This window comes from Leptonychotes weddellii, chromosome 8 (genome assembly GCF_054177405.1).
Source record: "Leptonychotes weddellii isolate Sample4059 chromosome 8, ASM5417740v2, whole genome shotgun sequence".
Taxonomy (NCBI): Eukaryota; Metazoa; Chordata; class Mammalia; order Carnivora; family Phocidae; genus Leptonychotes; species Leptonychotes weddellii.
In genome coordinates this window covers 114,805,348-114,826,272 of record NC_138376.1, presented here as the reverse complement: position 1 = coordinate 114,826,272, position 20,925 = coordinate 114,805,348, and the positions used below count along the sequence as shown (strand labels likewise).

At 40.9% G+C, this 20,925-nt stretch overlaps 1 protein-coding gene, 1 long non-coding RNA gene and 1 pseudogene across 11 annotated transcripts in view; 1 reads left to right on the top strand and 2 right to left on the bottom strand.

Annotated features, from left to right (window-relative positions):
- The window catches only part of SASH1 (SAM and SH3 domain containing 1), a 234,878-nt gene that overhangs the window by 54,875 nt on the left and 159,078 nt on the right, over positions 1-20,925 (bottom strand). For 5 of the 8 annotated variants that reach the window (XM_081829122.1, XM_081829125.1, XM_081829119.1 and 2 more), the window contains 4 exons: positions 20,577-20,663; positions 18,399-18,452; positions 17,928-18,040; positions 11,125-11,226 (listed from right to left, as the gene is read on the bottom strand). In XM_081829122.1, the coding sequence (XP_081685248.1) occupies positions 11,125-11,226; positions 17,928-18,040; positions 18,399-18,452; positions 20,577-20,663 (356 nt within the window). The remainder of the gene's footprint in view (positions 1-11,124; positions 11,227-17,927; positions 18,041-18,398; positions 18,453-20,576; positions 20,664-20,925) is intronic. The other 3 variants (XM_081829121.1, XM_081829126.1, XM_081829120.1) reach the window with 2 other exon arrangements.
- The window catches only part of LOC145723132 (uncharacterized), a 217,110-nt gene that overhangs the window by 81,914 nt on the left and 114,271 nt on the right, over positions 1-20,925 (top strand). The gene's annotated exons all lie outside the window — the stretch shown is intronic.
- LOC115937991 (lanosterol 14-alpha demethylase pseudogene) lies at positions 11,678-17,847 on the bottom strand (annotated as a pseudogene). The gene is made up of 4 exons (XR_014147461.1): positions 17,780-17,847; positions 17,467-17,521; positions 13,591-16,352; positions 11,678-13,369 (listed from the first exon to the last, which is right to left on the bottom strand). The product of XR_014147461.1 is annotated as a lanosterol 14-alpha demethylase pseudogene (transcript).

The window sequence follows — 20,925 nt, the reverse complement described above, 5'->3', positions numbered from 1 at the left end:
AGCTTGGAAGAAGGGAAAGAATCTCTTCTCAGCTAGCATGAGGAACAGGTCAAAACGTGATCTTCATTCTATCAGCACGAGTAGAAACTCTGACCTGAGGTACACAGGCATGATCAAGGTGAAAGGAAATGTATGACAACTATTCAAACAAACTTACGGCAAGGGGGAAAAAAGAGGGAGAAAAGCATGGAAGAACACAAAGATCCTATCTTTTGATCCCATCTCTCTATCAGATGAAAATACAACTCAAGGAGCAGGAAGAAATTCCTAACAGTTGCTTCACTCTATAAAATAATTTAGTAAGAACACGAATTCAATTAAATGAGACTTCAAAGACAAGATGAGTAACATTAATGATATTAATTTAAAAACTGCAGTATGAAGGAAAGAGAGGACCAAAACAATCTATTGCAGAACCAATTTGTAAGTAAGAATGAACAAAGAACCAGGATCTATACCCTAGAAGTCGAAATGCTGATAGAGAGAAAAGCTGTATCATTTAAATCCATTTCCTCCTATGGTCCGAGTTTTAAGATTTACCCAGCTCTTCACCTAAGCTCAAGCCTTGCTGCTACCTCTACCTGACACATTTCTCTCTTCTCCTGGTGAGCTCTTCCTCGGCTTCGGCCTCTCTCTCCGGGAAGGCTTCCCACGCTCTCCTCACTGGGGCTTAATGGACTTTGTGTGTATACTTAATACACTAGGTAGTACTATTCCAATTAAATCCTCAACCATGCTGTCCACTTGTCTGTCTCTTCCTGTCAAATACAAACCCCTGTGTACAGGGACTAGCATGTAGCAGGGATTCAGTAATGTTTGCACAACAAAGGAGTAAAAGAAGGCTCAAATGGCATTCTTTCACCTATACCCTGGGTCAAAAGTGCAGGTAAGAAATCCTTTTAGGAACTAATCATGCAATGTTATTAGTGTTATATCAGTAATAGTCCAGTCAGTAAGGGATGATAGAGGCTGTGGTGTGGTACAAAGAGGGAGAGGAACAAGAAAACAGAATAAAGAGATATTCTACAGACATTATTCCGTCAATAGAATTTGAATTAGAATTTGGTTGTATTAAAATACTGCTTTCCAAATGAGTGTCATCGTCCGATGACTGACTATAGTGCTAAGAGTTGTTTTTTTTTTTAAGATTTATTTATTCATTTTAGAAAGAGTACGAGCCAGGGAGGGGTAAAGGGAGAGGGCTAGAGAGACAAGCAGATGCCCCGCTGAGTGGGGAGCCTGACATGGGGCTCGATCCCAGGATCCCGAGATCATGACCTCAGCCAAAAATTAAGAGTCGGACACTTAACTGGGCCACCCAGGTGCCCCAAGAGTTTTGATAAAATAGGTAAATGGTAACTTAAGATTCAAATGGACTCGAAACAAAGTGATGGGCAGCCTATGACCTCCATCAGTTGGCTTAGGCTAGAGGTGGCCCTCAGTCCAGATCCTACTCTCGAACCACAGTAAGGGCCAGGATCTTTCTAACCCATCCATTATGTAAGATCTGGCACTAGGGCAAATGATTCAAGGAGGAATTAACATGTGATAAATCTCATTTAGTAAGTGATGGACGTCCTCTCTTACCCCCATTTCCCGGAGGTTACTTCCAAAAGCAAAACAAAGACTGGTGTTGCCAATCTAAATGCCAATCCTTAACCCAGATTTCATTACAAATATCTTTACTTAGATACAATCAGCTAGCAGGGGAAATGTGGTACATCCTGTTTGGTATTCATGTATTGGGTTGGACAAATAAATTTGCCATTTTTATAAGCCAAAAGCTAGTAACTCCAGTTTCACCTGACTCAACCTAATAAAAGAAACAACAAACCAGAATGTACCCAAAAGCTACCTTAAATTTTTTAAATGTTAAAAACAGGTTCCCCTCAGCTTATGTAGTACCTGGCTATTTTGTCATTATTTATTTTATTTTTGTTCACGTGGCCCTCGATATGCTCAGGAGGGTCTGTCGGCAGCAGCCTCGACTCTCTGTAACTGTACAGACCAGTGAAGACACAGATGTGCCCGGTCAGTCTGCCAGGTACAAAGAGCCACATCGCAGTGACTTACGGGCCGGCCACGAGGGCGCTCTCCACCACGACCCGCCCGGAAGCCCACACCCACATGCTCGGTGAGTCCACCTCACAGCACGGCCTGGCCCTAGATAATTTCAGTACAATTAACAGCTTATTCTTCCCAAACAGTAATCCCAAAGTAAAATATGATCGCCGAAATCATACTGGACACACCCTTAAACCCACTTACGGAATAACTAACCTTCTGAAACAAAAGATGAACTGATTATGTGTTTGGTAAAAGCATAACTAACATATGCTAGCTGCATTAAGCTCGTTCTGACAACCCTAGCCAATCTGCTGTAATACATCAACATTTGCTAGCATGTTAATGACATGTCCAAAAAATAGCACTTCCATGGGAACTCAAGTATTTTAACAGTTAACGGAAAGGTAAAAGATCTAAACATAAAGTAATAGAAACGGGCTTTCACTGGGTATTTACTTTGGGCCATTTAATTCTTGTAACACCTGTATGGGATAGATATACTTGCCCCTGCTTTCCAGATGAGAAAATAGAGGCACAAATTGATGAGACAACTTTCCCACAGATGCAGAGCTCACAGGTGATAGAGCTGGACGTGAACCCAAAGCCTGCGTCCAAGTCCAGCTTAACCGGCTCCCTCCCCTAAGCATGCTGGGCAAGGGCAAGCACCAGTTTTCCCTAGGACAGAGCCTCCTTCCAGGCTAACTTGTTTCAAGAGGATGATCTTAAGGCACTCCCAGAAAATATACGCTTCAAAGTTTGGCCTCTGTCCCAGGGAGAAGGCTGGGGATGAGAGGGTGGTGTGGAATTAATGACAAAGAGTCATCTAAACAATGGTTTGTGGTCAGCTTACATGCAGTTAGAACAAAATTCATCTTTCTCAAGAGACTTGACTATGCGTGTTGTTCCAGTGGATTGGTTTTGCCTCCTGGACTCACCATAAGCTGCAGGTCTAAAGAATCATTACTTTTACCCTTCTAAAGGGGAATTTTAATATGTCCCTGTTTTACTAGCATTTTAGTTCCAAAATCACTTTTATTGAAATTAAGGGTAGTATTTCTTCCTGTACCTTCCCACCCAGCCAAATAAAAAAGAAATTTACAGAAAGTATCTATGAAAGTCTGAATAATCATCTGAAGGCTTCAAGTATGCATTAAAAGACCAGAATCAATAAAAGTTATTTTTAACATAGTTACATTTAGAAAAATAGAGAAAAGTGGTCATTATTCTGGCACCATGTAACACAGCAAGGTAGAAAGAATTGCTGATAACTGTCCCACAGATGCAGGGTATAAATGCCCTCTGGCAAATCACTGCTGACCATATTTCTCTTTCTCCTGGTCATATTACAAGTCAAATGAGGAAGGCTTTTCGGTTTAAGAAATAAAGAGCTGAAGCACACATCCAACCATCCTGTATTCAAGCCCAGCTAATAGAACCATCAAAGCTTCAACGAGCAGAACCATCTTTTAGCCACAAATCGAAAGTTACCTTGCCAATTAGAATTCTATTAAGCTGAAACCCATATATTAAGAGTTAAGGGAATATATCCTCTAGGAAAAGAGATATAAAGAAAAAATGTAAACACCATTAAAAGCAAACAGTTTAGGGGCACCTGGGTGGCTCAGTTGGTTGGGTGTCCAACTCTTGATCTCGGCTCAGGTCATGATCTCAGGGTCGTGAGACCAAGCCCTGCGACTTACTCTCGCCCTCCCTCTGCCTCTCGCCCTCCCTCTGCCCCTCCCCCTACTTCCTCTCCAAAAAAAAAAAAAAAAAAACCACGTGCAAAGAGTTTATCCAGAAATATAAGTTATTTTTATGCTTGGAATCTACCCTCTCTTAAATTTCCTTGTTAAAAACCAATATAGAAGAGAGATAGTATAAGAAAGTCAACCATTTTCACAGAAAACCTTTACTTGTACCTATAATGCCAATTCTCATTCTGTGGTATATGTGGATCTTCACACAATTTATGCATCCAAAATATATTCACTCAGAGTAAGCAAAATATGAAAATCATATTTTTTGTAATTGCTAGGAGTATCTATGAGTGGGAGAAAATTTTATAAATTCATCATGTGTTATCATTAAAAAAAAAAAAAGTCTTCTTATGGGGTCAGATTTCCCCAAGTGAGGAAGCTAATGATATTTATATTTTCTTCTAATACCTTTGAAATATAAAAATAAAACTTCTATAAATTTTAACCTATACACCTTGTCTGGAAGTTCACCCTAGTAAAGGAAACATATTCAAAATAAACACATTAAGATAGCCAATTAAAAAAAAAAAATCTGGTTCAACCCATAATACCAGACTCTAAAAAGAGCATCATTATATGGACACCCCTTGAATGAGGACAGGTCAGTCTGTCCATGAAGGCCGGTATACCCCATTTGCACGGGCTCTGCTCTCCCACCACATTCTGTGTTAGGTGATTAAATTGTGAGCCTTTTCTTTGGTCATAATAGAAATCAAGCCATTCACCACAAGAACCACTAAAAAAGTAACTTTGGGGGCACCTGGGTGGCTCTGTAGGTTAAGCATCTGCCTTCAGCTCAGGTCATGGTCTCAGGGTCCTGGAACTGAGCCCCACATTGGGCTCCCTGCTCAGTGGGGAGTCTGCTTCTCCCTCTCCCTCTGCCCCTTCCCCTAGCTTGTGATTTCTCTCAAATAAACAAATAAAATCTTTAAAAAAAAGTAACTTTGTGGAATGCTCTCCTGGTTTTCTGCACATTATCTTTTAGGAAGTTCTAGTGTAGACTAAGGCTGTGGCAACCTCTCCTTTCAAAATATCAGACCTGGAGCCTCTGGCTTGAGGGCAATAGTTTTAAGTAAGGCAGGTGAGATCACTCTGAAAAGCTAAGTAAAACCTGTCTGACAGTGGGGGACAAGTTTACGAAGCCCCAAAAGGATTTAACGGTTTTGCAGTACGTGAACCGAAACATCTCATCATACGGGGATATTTGAGTTGAGACCTTGAAAGTCCTCAATCAAGGAAACACTTAAAATTGTATTTTGTTAGAAGTGGAAGAAGCGGTCACTTGACGTTGTGTCTCTGTTGCCCAAACTCTGGGACACAGTTCAACCCACGGCCCTCCTGTGCCTCAAACCAGGTTAGAGGCAAAATACATTCAGAACTGGCTGGAAGCAAAAGCTGTGAGGAGACGCACAGGTGGATGAAAGGTGTTACTATGCCTCAGCTAGAACGTTGGAGCCTCCTTGCACAAATCCTTCCCCACTAAATTCCCCCAAATGTAGAAGATCAATTATAAAACGATGGCTTGCGTTACAAAATTAACTCGCTTCACGAAACATTTTACCATAGTTGCTTCATCCTAGTGAGGAGCTCCAGATACAGAAACATAATTCCATTTTTTTCTGGAACACATTTTGTATCAAGTGAAACAAACAAACAGGGACCAAAATAAATCTCTGCAATGGACTCTAAGAGCCCCAGTGCCTTATTATCCTTGTTGTCACTTTAATTTCTCTTTATCATATATATATATATATTTTTTAAGATTTTATTTATTTATTTGAGAGAGAGAATGAGAGACAGAGAGCACGAGAGGGAAGAGGGCAGAGGGAGAAGCAGACCCCCTGCTGAGCAGGGAGCCCGATGCGGGACTCGATCCCGGGACTCCGGGATCATGACCTGAGCCGAAGGCAGTCGCTTAACCAACTGAGCCACCCAGGTGCCCTCTCTTTATCATATATTTTGAAAAATAACTAAAATCACATCATAATGAAACAATTTACAACTTGAAATTTTTGGAGAGATGTTTCACTGCAAGCCTTTTCATTAATATTTAAGAACCAAATAGAGATCACCAACTTTTACCTACCAATTTTGTAGAAACACAAAAATTATGATTTACTAAAACTCCTTGAGTAAAAAATATATAAACCCCGGGACAACAGAGAGCATTTCATTAAATGTCTTCTTAACCAGAAGGTAAATTGAACCTCAAGGCACAAAGTTGAAAGCTTAAAATGAGAACTCTTACAACCTCCCCCCTGCAGGAGGCAAAGGAAAACAGAATTTATCAAAATAAAACGAAAAATATTACAACAAATGTCCAGATATTTAACAAGGAGTCACGTTAAGTACTCAAACCAGAAACTCTTTTTAAAAACTCCAACACTCGCAACAGGAGTTTGTTATTAATGAGAAACAGCAGAGAACACATTCTCCTCTGGCAAAGAGAAAGCTATTTTTCACTTCCCCTGGTAACTATCTTTAGTACTTTACATTCTTAGAAACCAGGAATGTGAATATGGATTTATTGTGAAGCAACACACAATTATCTAATGTCAGTTATGGGGGTGGGGGAGTCTACAAAATCAATGCGAATGAAATCCTAAAGCACGACAGGCATCAATATAGGGCATTGAGTCTCGTGACAAAGGGCTTGTGATCCCTGAAACTTTCATGGCCTGGACATTCCCGACTACGGCCAGTGGGCTATTTACATCTCAGTCTAGAAAAGAATCAATAGAAAGCTGAAAAGCCCTGGCTCTCGCACAAAAGATAATCAAAGCGCCTAACCCACAGCGGCTGAAGTAGGACACAGTGGGAATTATCTGAAATTAATTACTCTGCTATCAGGCGAATGTAGCATTATTGAGAAGGAATATCTTGGCTGGAGTTTCTTGCTGAGTCTCCATAAAAACACAGGACAGGCTAAAGTAGGGTAGGAAGGGTGAGTGTCACATACATTAAGATTGCAAACAAGTTCAAGCAAACTTCAATGCCAATGGTGGTCAGCTGTAGGAATGCACAGCGTGACTAGAAATGGGTGTGGGTTGTTTGTGCAAAGCCAGCTAGCAAAATACGCGGGGTAAATAATATCGCTTCAGAAAACTCCACTGCTGAACGGCCTGTCTTCACCTACATCTCTCAGCAAAAACTCACTCTGGAGCTTCCGGAAGAATGTACTGGAAATGGAGGGTGCATATGGTATTCCTGGCCCTTCATCCAACTAGAACAGGCTGAATTCATTTTTGCGTCATCTATGAAGAAACGGTTTGCTAAGAAATTAATAATGTGAGTGTGTACATGACATCTCAAATCCGTGTGAGCACATGTGGGGGTGATTTTAACCCATGCACTGCTGGGTAAACTCCGTCAGGGCAGGGCCTGTCTCTCCTGCTCCTATAGCTTTGTAACCTATCTACAGAATTAAGCCTCGTATACAGCAAGTGCTTGCTAGATGTCTCCTCAATGAACAAAGAAATGCTCAAGGGAATGAATGTCCGACTTCTAAGAAGTACCTACTTTCCTCTGACAATTTATACCAAGGTGATGGTTCTGATTTACCATCTGAAGGCGGTAATAACCAAAAACCAATTATCTAGTAATGTCTTCTTGGCAGCTCGTTCAAAACCACTATTGTACTCAATTTATATTAACTTTTTCTAAACGTGACGAGCCTCTCTCCCTGCTGAGTGTGTGAGGTTTTACTACAGCCCTGTTTCTCTGACTGGAGAGTCTTATAACCTCCCCCTTGACTCAGATGCTATTAATCAGGACAGTATACAGTGAGTCTGATACTAAAGGACCCACTATGGACAATTGGTGTCTTTGTGTTCTCCCCAAGTTGGGTTTGAATCGCATCAGTCCTGAGTTACTGTATTTATTCTTCATGATTCACATTTAAATTATGCTAGTCTTTAGGACAAGGGGATAAGAGACCCCAAAAAGGCACACTGAAATCCATGAACACGGTTCTTTTGATTACCTCATAGTCCCAGCACACAAAGCTGGCTAGCATATGATACATTTATTACTATAAAGGGTAACGTCTCAGTCTCTCACACAAAAGCAAACCAAGCAGGGCTTTCAAATTAACAATCCCCTGGGGTTTTTTCTTTCTTTCCATTTTTTTAGCTGAAATGGAAATCTGGTGCTTGACTCAGGAAATCAGGGACAAGAAGGTAGTGGAAGGCTTGTATTTACTTCTGATAAGCCATCATCTGTTGCTTAGATGCAAAGAAGGTATAAAGACAGAGGCTGTGGTTGTAGGACATGAAACATGCTCTCCGAGCAGCCAGGAAAGATGAACGTCTAAACACAACTTTGTCCACTAAGTATTTCCCGAACATGCCATATGAACTGGACACTCAGACACTCACTGGAGACACAAAGATAATGTAGCATGCCTTTCTCGCTCAAGGAGCTCACGATTCCCAAGGAGGCTAAAACGTGTCCGATGAATCCCGATATTCCAGGATAACAGTCAGGTTTTGTGTACAAAGCTAGTTTAACAAAGCGCAGAATAGGAAGCAATAAAATATACTTAAGGAGGCTAAAGGAAATTTCAGAGGAGATGGCAGTTGGACTTTATCTTGAAGGACACACAGAATTTTACCTGGAAAAACCTGGAGGAAGATATTTTAGGTAGAGGAAATTGCATGAATTAAAGCAGAGTGTGTGAAAATACAAGTGTGTTCAGTAACACAGGCAGGGTCCAGGGTGGATGGAGTGGAGGCTATTAGGGGCGGGGGGTGGCAGAGGAGAGCGGAGATACTGATTAAAGTCAACACTCAAGACTCTTGCCAAAATGTTTGGAATTTATCTTACAGAACTGGAAAACCATCAGGCTTTTCAGAAACAGAAGACTGCAAGAAAAGAGGTATGTTGTGGAGAGATGACTACCTCCACAGAGCATGGACAAGAAGCTAAGGATACAGAGGTAGAGTTGCTTCCAGATTTTAAGGAAGAAAGAACCTAACAAACAAAACAACTATATAGTAAGTGAAAAAGGGTAACTCCCTCCATTCTCACTCCATGAAGCTGGATGATGGCATCACAAAATATCTGCTTGAAACTCTCAACTCTAATTCCCACGATCCCTGTGGAACTCCTAGGAAGCGCTGTTTGGTCACATTAAAATAGCATGAATAATAAAAGTCATCCAAACTGGAAAAGAAGTAAAACTGTCTCTGTTCACACATGCCACGATCTCCTATGGAGAAAACACTAAAGATTCTACCACACAAAAACTGTTAGAGATAAGAAACAAATTCAGCGAAGTTGCAGACACAAAATCAACAATCAGTTCCAGTTCTATACCCTAGCAATGAACAATGTGTAAAAAGAAAATAAGAAAACAATTTCATTTACAATAGCATCAAAAAAAAGTGATAAAATACTTGGAAATAAACTTAACTAAGGCGGTAAGACGTGTACACTGAAAATAACAAAACATTGCTGAAAGAAATTAAAGAAGACATAAAGAAATGCAAAGATACCCTATGTACACGGAGTGGAAGAACTTCATATTATTAAGATGACAATACCACCCAACTACAGACCCACTGCAATCCCTATCAAAATCTCATGGCATCTTTTGCAGAAAAAGAAAAACCCATCTTAAAATTCACATGAAATCTCAAGGGACCTGAATAGCTAAAACAATCTGAAAAAGAAGAACCAAGTTAGAGGGCTCACATGTCTTGATTTCAAAACTTACTACAAAGCTACATTAATCAAAAGAGTATAATATCTACAAAGGACAGGCATATAAACCAATGGAATAAAATAAGAGAGCCCAGAAATAAAATCTAGCATATATTATATTGTCAATTAATTTTTGAAAAGGAAGCCAAGACCAATGAGGAAAGAACAGTCTTTTCAACAAATGGTTCTGGGAAAACTGGGTATCTATCTGTAAAATAATGAAGTTGGACCCGTATGTTATATCATATATAAACATAAACTTAAAATGGGTCAAAGACCTAAACTTAAGAGCTGAAACTTAAAACTCTTAAAAGAAAACAGAAAATCTTCATGATATTGGATTTGGCAATGATTTCTTGGATATGACACCAAAAGTACAAGTAACAAAAGCAAATGTAAACTGGACTTCAAACTTAAAAAACTTTTATGCATCAAAAGACATTATCAAAAAGTGAAAAGGCAACCCTAGAATGAAAGAAACTATTTATAAATCATGCATCTGATAAAGGATTAATAGCCAGAATATACAAAGAACTCCTACAACTCAACAACCAACAATAAAACAACCCAATTCAAGAATGAGCAAAGAACTTGAATAGACATTTCTTTACGGAATACATATATTCTTATTAGTCATTAGAGAAATGCAAATCGAAGTCACAATGAGACACCATTTTACACCCATTAGGATGGCTAGTAACAAAAAAGGGGGAAATTACAAGTGTTGGTGAGAAGCAGAAAAACTGGAACCTTCACACATTGCTGTCAGAAATGTACAATGATGCAGCCATACTGGAAAATTGTATAGTGGCTCCTCTAAAAATAAACATATAATTAACATGTGATCTAGAAATTCTACTCCTATATACATACTGAAAAGAATTGAAAGCAAGGACTCAAACAGATATTCATATACCGATGTTCACAGCAGCACTGTTCACAACAGCTGAAAGGTAGAAACACCCAAGTGTCAATCAACAAATAAATGGATAAAATGTGGTATATATCCTTACGGTAGACTATTATTCATCCTTACAAAAGGAATGAAGTTCTGGCATATGCTGCAATGTGGATGAACCTTGAAACCATTATGCTACATGAAATAAACCAGACGCAGAAGGACAAATATTGTACTATTCCATGTACATAAAGGACCCAGAATAGTCAAATTTCATAGAGCTAGAAAGTAGAATGGTGGTTTCCCGAACTTAGGGAAGGGGAGTTACTGTTTAATGGTTATGGAATTTCTGTTTTGGATGCTGAGAAAGTTCTGGAAGTGGATTTTGGTGATGATGGCACAACAATATGAATGTGCTTAATGCCACTGAATTGAATAGTAATTGAACTTAAAAATGCTTGTAACATTAAATTTTAACTTACATGTAATTTACCACAATTAAAAAATAACACAGAATGAATAGAACTATTTTGACTGCAGATAAGTCCATCAAGAAAACTGAGTAACGTGTCAGAAGAGACCCTTCTTTTCAGATCCCGGTGGGAGCTGGTAGTTGGGGAAAGAAGTCCAAAGGCAGAAGTTGGCTAAAATCTACTTTGTAGTAGAAGCGATCAAGATGCTCAGAGACAGTAAACTTACATTGCAGTTTGACGAGCCATCGAATGTTGGGTAAGAACCGTCTGGCCAGTCGGCAGGGTCCAAGGCCGCTGACTGCCGGTGCTGGGCCTCATACTCCTTGAGCTACAGCAAGAGAAAATGCAAAGATTGACATGGAAATAATGGCCGGGGCTGTCAGAGAGAATGCTCTGGGCACCTTCTTCATGCCACTGCTGGGGACTCAGTGCCAGCCAAGGACAAGGTTCCCCAAACTGAGAGGAAGATGCGCGCCCTGCCCTGTGAGTTTTCACCTACATCAAACTGACAGACACAACGGATTCTTTGTATTCTGTGCTCTAAAAAGAACCTTGATTTTCCCCTCCAAGATCCTCCAGCCTCAAAACTCATCTTTTTCAGTTCAATTGTAAGTTCAGAAACAGAAGTTGTCTGTAGTTTGGCCTCTGAATTACCTCTCTTTGTGAAAGACACGATGTGGTGGACTACGGACATTCTGGTCAAACAGAGGCAGAAGCCTGAAACTGATTTTCTAAGCACTTGCTTTTCTCTTTCTAGACTGCTTCAAGTTACCAGTTCCATGTTATCACCTAACAAACATTATGGGCTTTATTGCGGACCCTTGTGGAGGAGAGGAAAATAACAAGCTATCTAGATTATGTTCAGAGCCATGTACAGTTTGGGTTTAGAAACTCGGTTTCTACTTTCTGAAATAGAAAGACAAGTGAAACATTAGAGGAAATTGGCAAATTTAAGCAAACGGAAAGGTCTTTTAGAATGGCAAATGTGCGAAGTTCTAGGCATGTTTTCATAAAACACGTAGAAATTTAACTCTGCAACACAATACAGTTAAGTTGCCACTATATTAAAATCTATTAGAAAGCAGTTTTTTGATATGAATTTCAGACACTGATGAAATCATGTTCCATAAATCAAAACACCAAAAAACAGAAATGATCTGACCTAACAGCCCAGGAGAAGATGTCAGGACTGTCCTCAACCACTGGAGCTACGTGGACGTGGCAAAGCCACCATGTTGACAACATCCCTCTAGGGAAAAGCAACTTTGCAAAGTATCACTTCTACCATGAAATTCTTTTCTGCGCATGCTTGTGACAGGAGACAGACGCGGGGAAGCAGACAGTATTGATTAATGGGTTAGAACTTGGCTGCAGAACCAAACATCAAATGGGAACCCTTGGGCAAATTACTGAACTCCTCTGTGCCTCAGTTCCTCTACCCGGAAAATGGGTGTGACAACAAACTATCTCACAGAACTATTACCAGAATTACATAAGATAATGCAACAAAACTCTTAGCACCCTGTACCAATGCAACAGACTCATTACGAGCACAGTGTTATCACCAGCCTTGGGGTTTCCAATAAAAGAGCTCAAAGTTCACATCAACTCCAGGTGTTTGAACTTTTGCTATTTGCTAATATCACTTTAATCTTTCTGGTACGTTAGGGGCATTAATATTGCTCTAATCTTTATGGTATACTTAAGTTATGTATCAGAATGCTCTCTCCTTCCAAATGTACTGGTTTCTGAAATGTTACATTCTCCCTGCATGACTGGAAGAGCCGCTGGCTGAAAGACAGGGTTATCATTTGTCTTCTCCAAGTCTCTGCCATACTTTTATATTCTACCTTAGGCCCAACTTTGAGAAGCCACTAAATGAGCTTCATCTTTAATGAAAACAAAACAAATTCCTAACTAATCAATCATAACAGATTGAATATTTTTCTTCTTCTATCCGTCCCTGTCCTTCATCGACCCTGGGGTCTAAGAGAGAGATTCAAATTTGCACTCTACCCAAATTTACCTTGTTTTTTCATTTTCTAATTTTAAAATGCTACGTTTTCAAGTTATAAAACGGGATCCCTAAAAAGAATTTGAAGTGCATTTTACAGGGGAAAAATGCAACCTGGTTATTTATTTATGTAACTACATTTTATATTCTACTTTGCTCCCAAAGAAGTTTTGACTTAAATATAATTTCATAGAAGACAGACAATTGATGATTTCATTTAAGAACTTAGATCTTTTGAAGCAAATGTACAGCTTTAAAACAATGACAGAAGTTTTAAAGTGTGCATGTGTGTGTATGTGCACACGCGCGTGAGCGCATGTATCTGTCTCAGGAGGAAATACTCCTTTCACATCCTATTTTCTTTAGTCTCATAGTTTTCTCATACTTGATGTCCAGGATATGATTCCTAGAGGGATGGCCATCTTTAGGAGGTTAATGCTTACTCTATTTTAAAAACCTTTGAGGAGGGGTGCCTGGGTGGCTCAGTTGGTTGGGCGACTGCCTTCGGCTCGGGTCATGATCCTGGAGTCCCTGGATCGAGTCCCGCATCGGGCTCCCTGCTCGGCAGGGAGCCTGCTTCTCCCTCTGACCCTCCCCCCTCTCATGTGCTCTCTCTCTCTCTCTCATTCTCTCTCTGTCGAATAAATAAATAAAATCTTAAAAAAAAAAAAAAAAAACCTTTGAGGAGATTCTAAAATGTTCCCATTTCTATGAGAAAAGAACTTTTGTATTATATCTAATCTAAATCCCCTCCAGCTGCAAGTTAAATTCATTTCCTTTTATTTTGTCCTCAGTAGAGATTAAAACAAAATAAAACAAAACACTGTTCAGTACATCCTGAAGACATGTTGTCTAATAATCCTTCATATACTTGAAGATAGTGATTAAGTTCTTTTCTGTTTCTTCTCTGAGATAAATCCTTTCCAATTTTCACCCATGGGACCTATTTAAAAAAAAATTACAATCATTTCGTTGTTCTCCTATGGACTCTCTCCGTGAGCCTCTCTAGTTGTCCAAATCTCTGTGATTGATGCACAGTAGCTGCTGCAAGGAATATAATAATATATATAGGTTCCCAGTTCCTAATCATGCACTCTGGTATGCCAGATGCCCAGACTCCGTTCACAAAACTGTTCACCAAGTCCTCAGTTACTATGCATTTGGACTCACATCTACACCCTGCTCTAGGGAACTTTCCATGGCTGACAGGAACTGTTTCCCAGAGATGCCTAGAAGGCTGCCTCCTCCTCCTCCCCAATCAGCTTTAAGTCTCCTTTTCTCTGGCAGGACAACTCTACAGTGCAATTCACCTTCCAGAGCTCCCCACTCCCTATGGGATCAGCCTAAGGCTAGATTTCTCCTGAAACTGCATCTCTGTCCAGCTTTTCCCTCTGGCTCTCCTGCTCCCTTTCCTTACTTAGCGGCAGTCAAAAGTCAGTGACAAACAAGTACTTTTCAAAAAAAACAAACAAACAAACAAAAAAACCCCCAATGACTTTATTTTGGACTTTCACACAGGTATGACCTTATGGAATCAGACACATATTTATCAGATGGATTAATATGTAATATTTAATTACTAGATCAAGTTAACATGAGTAGTCTTTTGTATTCATAATTACATTTTAGGAAATATGATTATCAAATCGTAGTCATAGATCTCCCTCAATTTCCTAGAGCTAGTGCTTCCAGTTAAAATGTCAAAGGACATATTTTTCTACACCATATCCCCATCACTGCTGAGCACCATCATACCAAAACACTAGTGTTCTCTTTTAGCCAAAGCTTTAAAATTAACTGCATTTATTCCCTACTCACCTATCCTCACTCATACACCACAAAAATCACCCAGATAAATGAATACCCTGTGGCTTCCAGGTATCTCATAGGCTTCCAGTCCTTGCAGAACTAGCCCAAAATCTAAGTACCCTGAACTTATTTGCCAAGAGCTATGCACGCTCTTAAAATTACCACCTGGAAATTGTGTTACATAGAATATGCCAATTACCTAGATCCCCCTAAACAATTTTTTTTACTACTAAGCTTGACTTCCTTAAAGCACACGCAGTAAGTATCCATCATAAAACTATTAGAAAATGTTTGAGATGCATTAGATTTGATGAAACTATTCAGTTAATAAAATATAAAAATCGTAAGTTAAGCTGCTTTTCTTTTCTTTAAGCTGCTGTCTTTTTCAATTACACACTCAGAGAAAATACAGAAATACAGAGGTGTTTTATAAAGTTCATTCTCTTCAAAAGGTTTTTTTGCAGCTCATGGTAGTGTTTCACATATTAATTCCTTGGAGCCTTTTTCATTTTGATCTCTGTTTCTATCAATAACTGGGTTTTCAGGTGTGTGAATCACCCTGCGTACTTCCCAGGGGGAAAATACCCATCAATGAGATCAAATTCATACAAATAAAGCATAATGGACCAAATTGTCTTTGTTTGACATTAGACAAAATTTCCCCCAATACAAGGATGTACTGGGGATAGTCCCAGCTCCAAACAACACACAGGCAAATTTCTCTCCTGATACTGGGTTGCCCTGTCAGGAGTAAATTTAGATGTTCTACCCATGGGGCTTTAAGTATGTGATTGACAGCAGGAGAAACATACACCTGAGGTCCTGAAGGACTTTCTCATCATGGTCATTATAGGAGACCCAAGTCTTAAGGTTTTTGTTTTGTTGTGGTTTTTTAATATAATGATCAAGTAAATTTAGATCCTTGAGCTGTCATAAAAGAGGCAGATCCTTTCCATAGACTATTTTCTGCTCTAAATAACATTTTCCATGAAGTGTTTTGTCTCTGGCCAAAGCAGCAGCCCATCCAGTCACTAGTAGCTGAGGCTGTAGGCTGCCCTGCCAGGCGCAGGCCGAGAGACTTCCCTGCCACTTCACCATCTGTCAAAGGACACCCATCGCTGTGTGCAGAATCTAGGAGAGTTTAGAGAAGGTCATCAATTTTGTTCTTCAATCTGTGTTTCTGGATTGTCTTACCAGAAAATATTCTTGATCTCTTGTTGGGCTCTGTCCTGAAACTAGGCAGGGCAGCCCTCCCCGCCCCCACCCCGGGAACAGACAGATTGCATTGCTCAAGCCTCCACCCAAAACCATACATAGCTGTGCCACCTTCTCATCCAGTCAACTTCCGATTTCCTTTCCATATAAATAATAGCTAGCTGTTAATTAAAATCATCAGCTCCGAAGGAGCCTTTCTCCCCAGCTTTGAAAATGCTCCATTCTTTTTAATTATAGAAATGCACTACCTAACACTATGTTAAGGCCACTTCTCATACTTTCTTCTGCTCCACGAAAACTGGATTAGGTACATCACATGCAACTCTCCTCCCAGTAGACCAGGTTGGGGGTGAAGGTGGATCAGCAGCAAGGACAGGAGGTCGCCACCTGTCACCTGCTCCATCCCTGGTCAAGCACTACTTTGGTCCACCAGGGACACCGTGGGCCGAGACCACCTCCATTCCTTCAAATCGACAAAGCAAGAGAAGTCGGCAGATGGGCGTCTGGAGGTGGCCTTGGCCCTCAGGCCTCCAACTAAACCCCCGTCCCATCTCCCTCTCCCTTCAAGTGCTTTATTCCCCCCAAAGCTGTCTCAACAATACGTGAAACTTTTTGTTTTTTAAACTATTGAGGTTTAGAGTCAGGTATAGGAAACTAAACTGAACGTGCTTGTCACGGTTTCAAGGTTTCAGATCTTTAAGATTCTACTTAATGGTAAAGTCATAACTCATTCAATAATTCCTTAGTGACTTAAAAGTTTTCATTTTTTCTAAATTGAACGTGCTTGTCACGGTTTCAAGGTTTCAGATCTTTAAGAATCTACTTAATGGTAAAGTCATAACTCATTCAATAATTCCTTAGTGACTTAAAAGTTTTCATTCGTTTCTAAACCTGCCTAATTTATGACTGTCTACACAGTACCAAACCAACTATTCTAAGTGGAAACCCAAGAATCCATCAGTCAGTTTGTTGGGCAACAACCAAGCAGGAAACCTCTTAATAATTGCTCTCTCTCTATCATAAATGCTACACCAGTACCCTAAGGATTAATTAGGCTTCTTTTAGTGCTTAATTTAGCTCAGAGCAAAAAATATCTAATTAAAAAACTAATCTCTAATTAATACCTACTTGGAAAGAAAAGCAAGCAAAATTTTAAGGTATGCCTAAAGCTTAACTTTTAAATTATTCAAAGTTTAGTCTGTGACAGCATCTTATACAACTGATGTTTACAATGGTTGTACTGTATTTTTACTTTGTTTTTTATTTAATAATTTTTTTATCATTGTTATATTCTTGTCAATCTTTTTACAAGGCTTGTGTATTTTGCAATGGCATTCAGAGGATCACTTTCCTCATCAAAGTGGTCCACAGCTCAAAAATATTTGCCATTCATTCATGCACGTAGTCACTGAACACAGAAATTTAAAATTCACAACATGGAATGCTTGTATTAAGCAAACAGAATGGAATCAGTATTTTATCTGATGACATAAGTACTTGATGACCAGCAAAGTATCATCAAAATACTACTCTGAACAACACATTCCTGTACTCTTGAGGCTCCTGCTTTAGTCTACTAGAGCGGCTATAACAAATTACCGTAGACCGGATGGCTTATAAACAACAGGAATTCCTCATAGTTCTGGAGGCTGGGAAGTCCAAGATCAAGGAGCTGGCAGATTTAGTGTGGGGTGAGGACGTGCTTCCTGGCCCCATCTTCTCGCCAGGAGTCCTCACATGGGGGAAGGGGTGTGGGAGCTCTCAGGGGCCTCTTTTGTAAGCTCACTCATTCCACTCACGAGGGCTCCCCCCCTTAGAACCTAAGCACCTCCAAAGGCCTTACCTCTCAATAACACCGCACTGAGCATTAGAATTTAATACATGGATTAAGGCCGGGGGGGACACAAACATTCCCTCTATAGCAACCCCCCATTTCTCCATATAAGTGGGTCAAGTGCTCACAAACGTAAACCAAGTATCAGCACTCTTACCCTCGCAAGCGCTTCCTCAATGGTGATCATCTTCTCCTTGACCATCATCATCAGCTGAATCCGTTCCTCATCACTCATTGTTATCTCGCTTGCAACATAGCCCACGTCTTCTCCTAGAGAGTGAAGACAAAAGACAGGAATGAAACGAAAGGAAGATAAAACAACATGCTGAGTCCTGCAAGGTCACTGGTCAGGACTGGAGAAGGAGATAGTTCAAGGGCATTGTCCGGCATTGCACGTTGCTGATGGAGCAACAACAGGAGCCGGAGCAATGGGCTGCTTTTGAGGAAGCCAACGAGCCCATCTTATTGAGAAACAGGCTCTGAGGACGTATGCATGTTACCATAGAAACAAATCCTTCAAAATGACCAGAGCCTTTGTGATGGAGGGCTTGGTGGAAGGGTTTTGGAAGAAAGCCGACAGCAAGTCCGGAGTAAGAGGTGGGGCAGAGACCTGATTGAAAAGACCCACCTAGAGCAGACAAGCATTCCAAGGCTCCGTCGGCTGATGGTCCTCTGTGTCCTTCTATTTCAAATATGAACAAGAAGAAAATCTTTTTGAGAGGAGTGGGAGGGACCCCTTTTTCGTAACATAGAACTTTAAGGTCACAGAGTCAGCGGCAGAACAAGACCTGCAGCCTGGCGAGATCCTGGCTTCCTACGAAGCTGTTTAACTGCCATTCCTCAGAGGACACGCGCAAACAAAATCACAAGGATGAAGCATTTTGAGTTCATTTATATATTATATAATATATATAGTAAAGTCTCATCATAAATACGTATATATCTGAAAGTCTTGCCATAAATATGTATCCAGACTGTGAGGGGAACTCGATTTCCCACTCGAAACTGAAGGCAGCCAGGGACGCCTGGGTGGCTCAGTCAGGTAAGCGTCCGACTCTTGATTTCGGCTCGGGTCGTGATCTCAGCCCCCTTGTGAGATCGAGCCCCACATCAGGCCCTGCACTGGGCGTGGAGCCTGCTTGGCATTCTCTCTCTCCCTCTGCCCCTCCCCCCTTCCCTCTAAAACGGAAACAGAACTGCTGAGGCAAAGAGAATCCCCCTATCAGGATCTTTCGAAAGTGCTTTCCTGCAAAGCAAGCAGATTACCGATACCTGTAATATATGTGAGCCACGTGAGCCTGGGTGCCCTTGGTTAGCGTGTAAGGAAGGACAGGTCAGTGGACGTGGGCGGTAGTGCACACGCTGGGAATAAACCCACATTCTGGTCCCCATCCTTCCCCTGCCCTATCTTTCTCACACATACTCTACCAGCTTCGATGTCACTGGGATGCTTGGCCACTGCTAAGTTTGCCCTTGGTGTAGAGGACCAGTAAGAAAGTCTGACTGCAGACCTGCAGGAACCCACTGCAATCAGGGCCGACCCTGGAATTTCTGTTCCCCTGTGTTTCTCGATCTCATTTCCATTTTGTAATCAATCAGTCCGGAAATACCACTCAAGTTTCCTTCGCCACTCATCTACTTGTCCGGGAAGAATAATAGTGTGTGCTGGGTGAGGAGACAAGCCTGCTGGTTTGATTCATTTTACTATCTGCGTCACCTCCGAGGGTGGAGGGAAGCGACGGGGAGCTGGTTGGGTTTTTTTAAAAACCCACATGAGCCAGTAAACTGTTGGCTTCCTCCCTCTATCACTGCGTCCCTTTCTCTCTCTCTTTTTCCTTCCCTTTCTTTCTAAATACGACTTTGTTAGGATCCGAGGTTTACTCTGAATCGCAAGTGACCTTGGGTGTGTACCAGAAGGAAAAACTGGGAATGCTTAAGAATCATAACCTTAAACCAGGAAACTGGATTAACCCCAGTGAATGTGGCTGGGGTCGCAGGTGTGTGACTGCTGTACGTGCTGTCCTTGTCCACGTGTACGAGTAACTGGAGAAGCATTCTGAACAGGGTAGGACACTACGATTTTGTAAACGAAAACAGAGTCGCTGGTCAGCCACTAAAAATGTTCATCTCGTGATAACCTCACTCGGCTGCGCTGGATCGAGAAGTAGCTTTGTGTCTGCTTCCTCTCTGAATACGGGGAAACATAAATTACCCAAATGGGCCTCAAAGGGATGACATATTTACTTACTATATAAACAACAACAAAGACACGGCCAAGAGGAGGGCAGGGCTCCCTCCACAAAGCAGCCTGGGCACATTCCCATGATGTCAGACCACGAGAGAGTTTCCAGGGGCAACAACCCTGTAACTGGCCTGCCACAGAAAAGCAGCAAAAGCTCAGAAGATTGCGAAGGCCCCAAATGGCGGGACAGGGGGATGGGTCCAAAACTAACAAACACTATGACTTTCTGGACCCTTCTGGGATAGATCTTGGCAAGGAAAGATCTTCCTGAGGTTGGTGTGACCAAGAAAACGCAAGATTTGGTCTTTGCCGTCAGATCTACGAAAAGGAAGACCCGCCAACTCTCGTCATTTTGTTTTCTTTGATTAAAACAAAACAAAACAAAAACAACCCACTGGGATGAAGTCTTAAAAGTCATGACAGGAATGTCAGAAAAGTCAAAATCTTTGTGGGCCCAGGCAACGAGTGTTTCTGACTGGCAGCCTCCAGTTAGATTAGTGGGAGCAGGCTTCTCAACATTTGGGAGCTAAAAGGACTTACTGTCCACCAACTGTGGTACAGTACCTTTTGAAGTCTGTCTCATTATTCCTTTCTGGTTCTTTCGGAAGTTCTGCCAGAAATACTTATTTTTCTTCTTCCAGTCTCCTTTTCCTTTAAAAACGAAAGGAGGGGGGAAAAAAGGCACAAGCAATAAATTCATTAATAACAAAAGTAGCCTCTTCTTTATAATTCAAAGCTTATAAGAATACTTTGATTTCACAAAAAGACAGTTTTTCTCTTTAGATTTGTGAAAGACTTGGAAATGCCTAAAAAGTTGTTTAAAGGAAATGCAAATTTCCTAGCAGCGAGTAATGGTGCAGTGGGGTTAAGATGAGAAATAAAGAAACATCAAAAAGGCAAGCAAAACACGCAT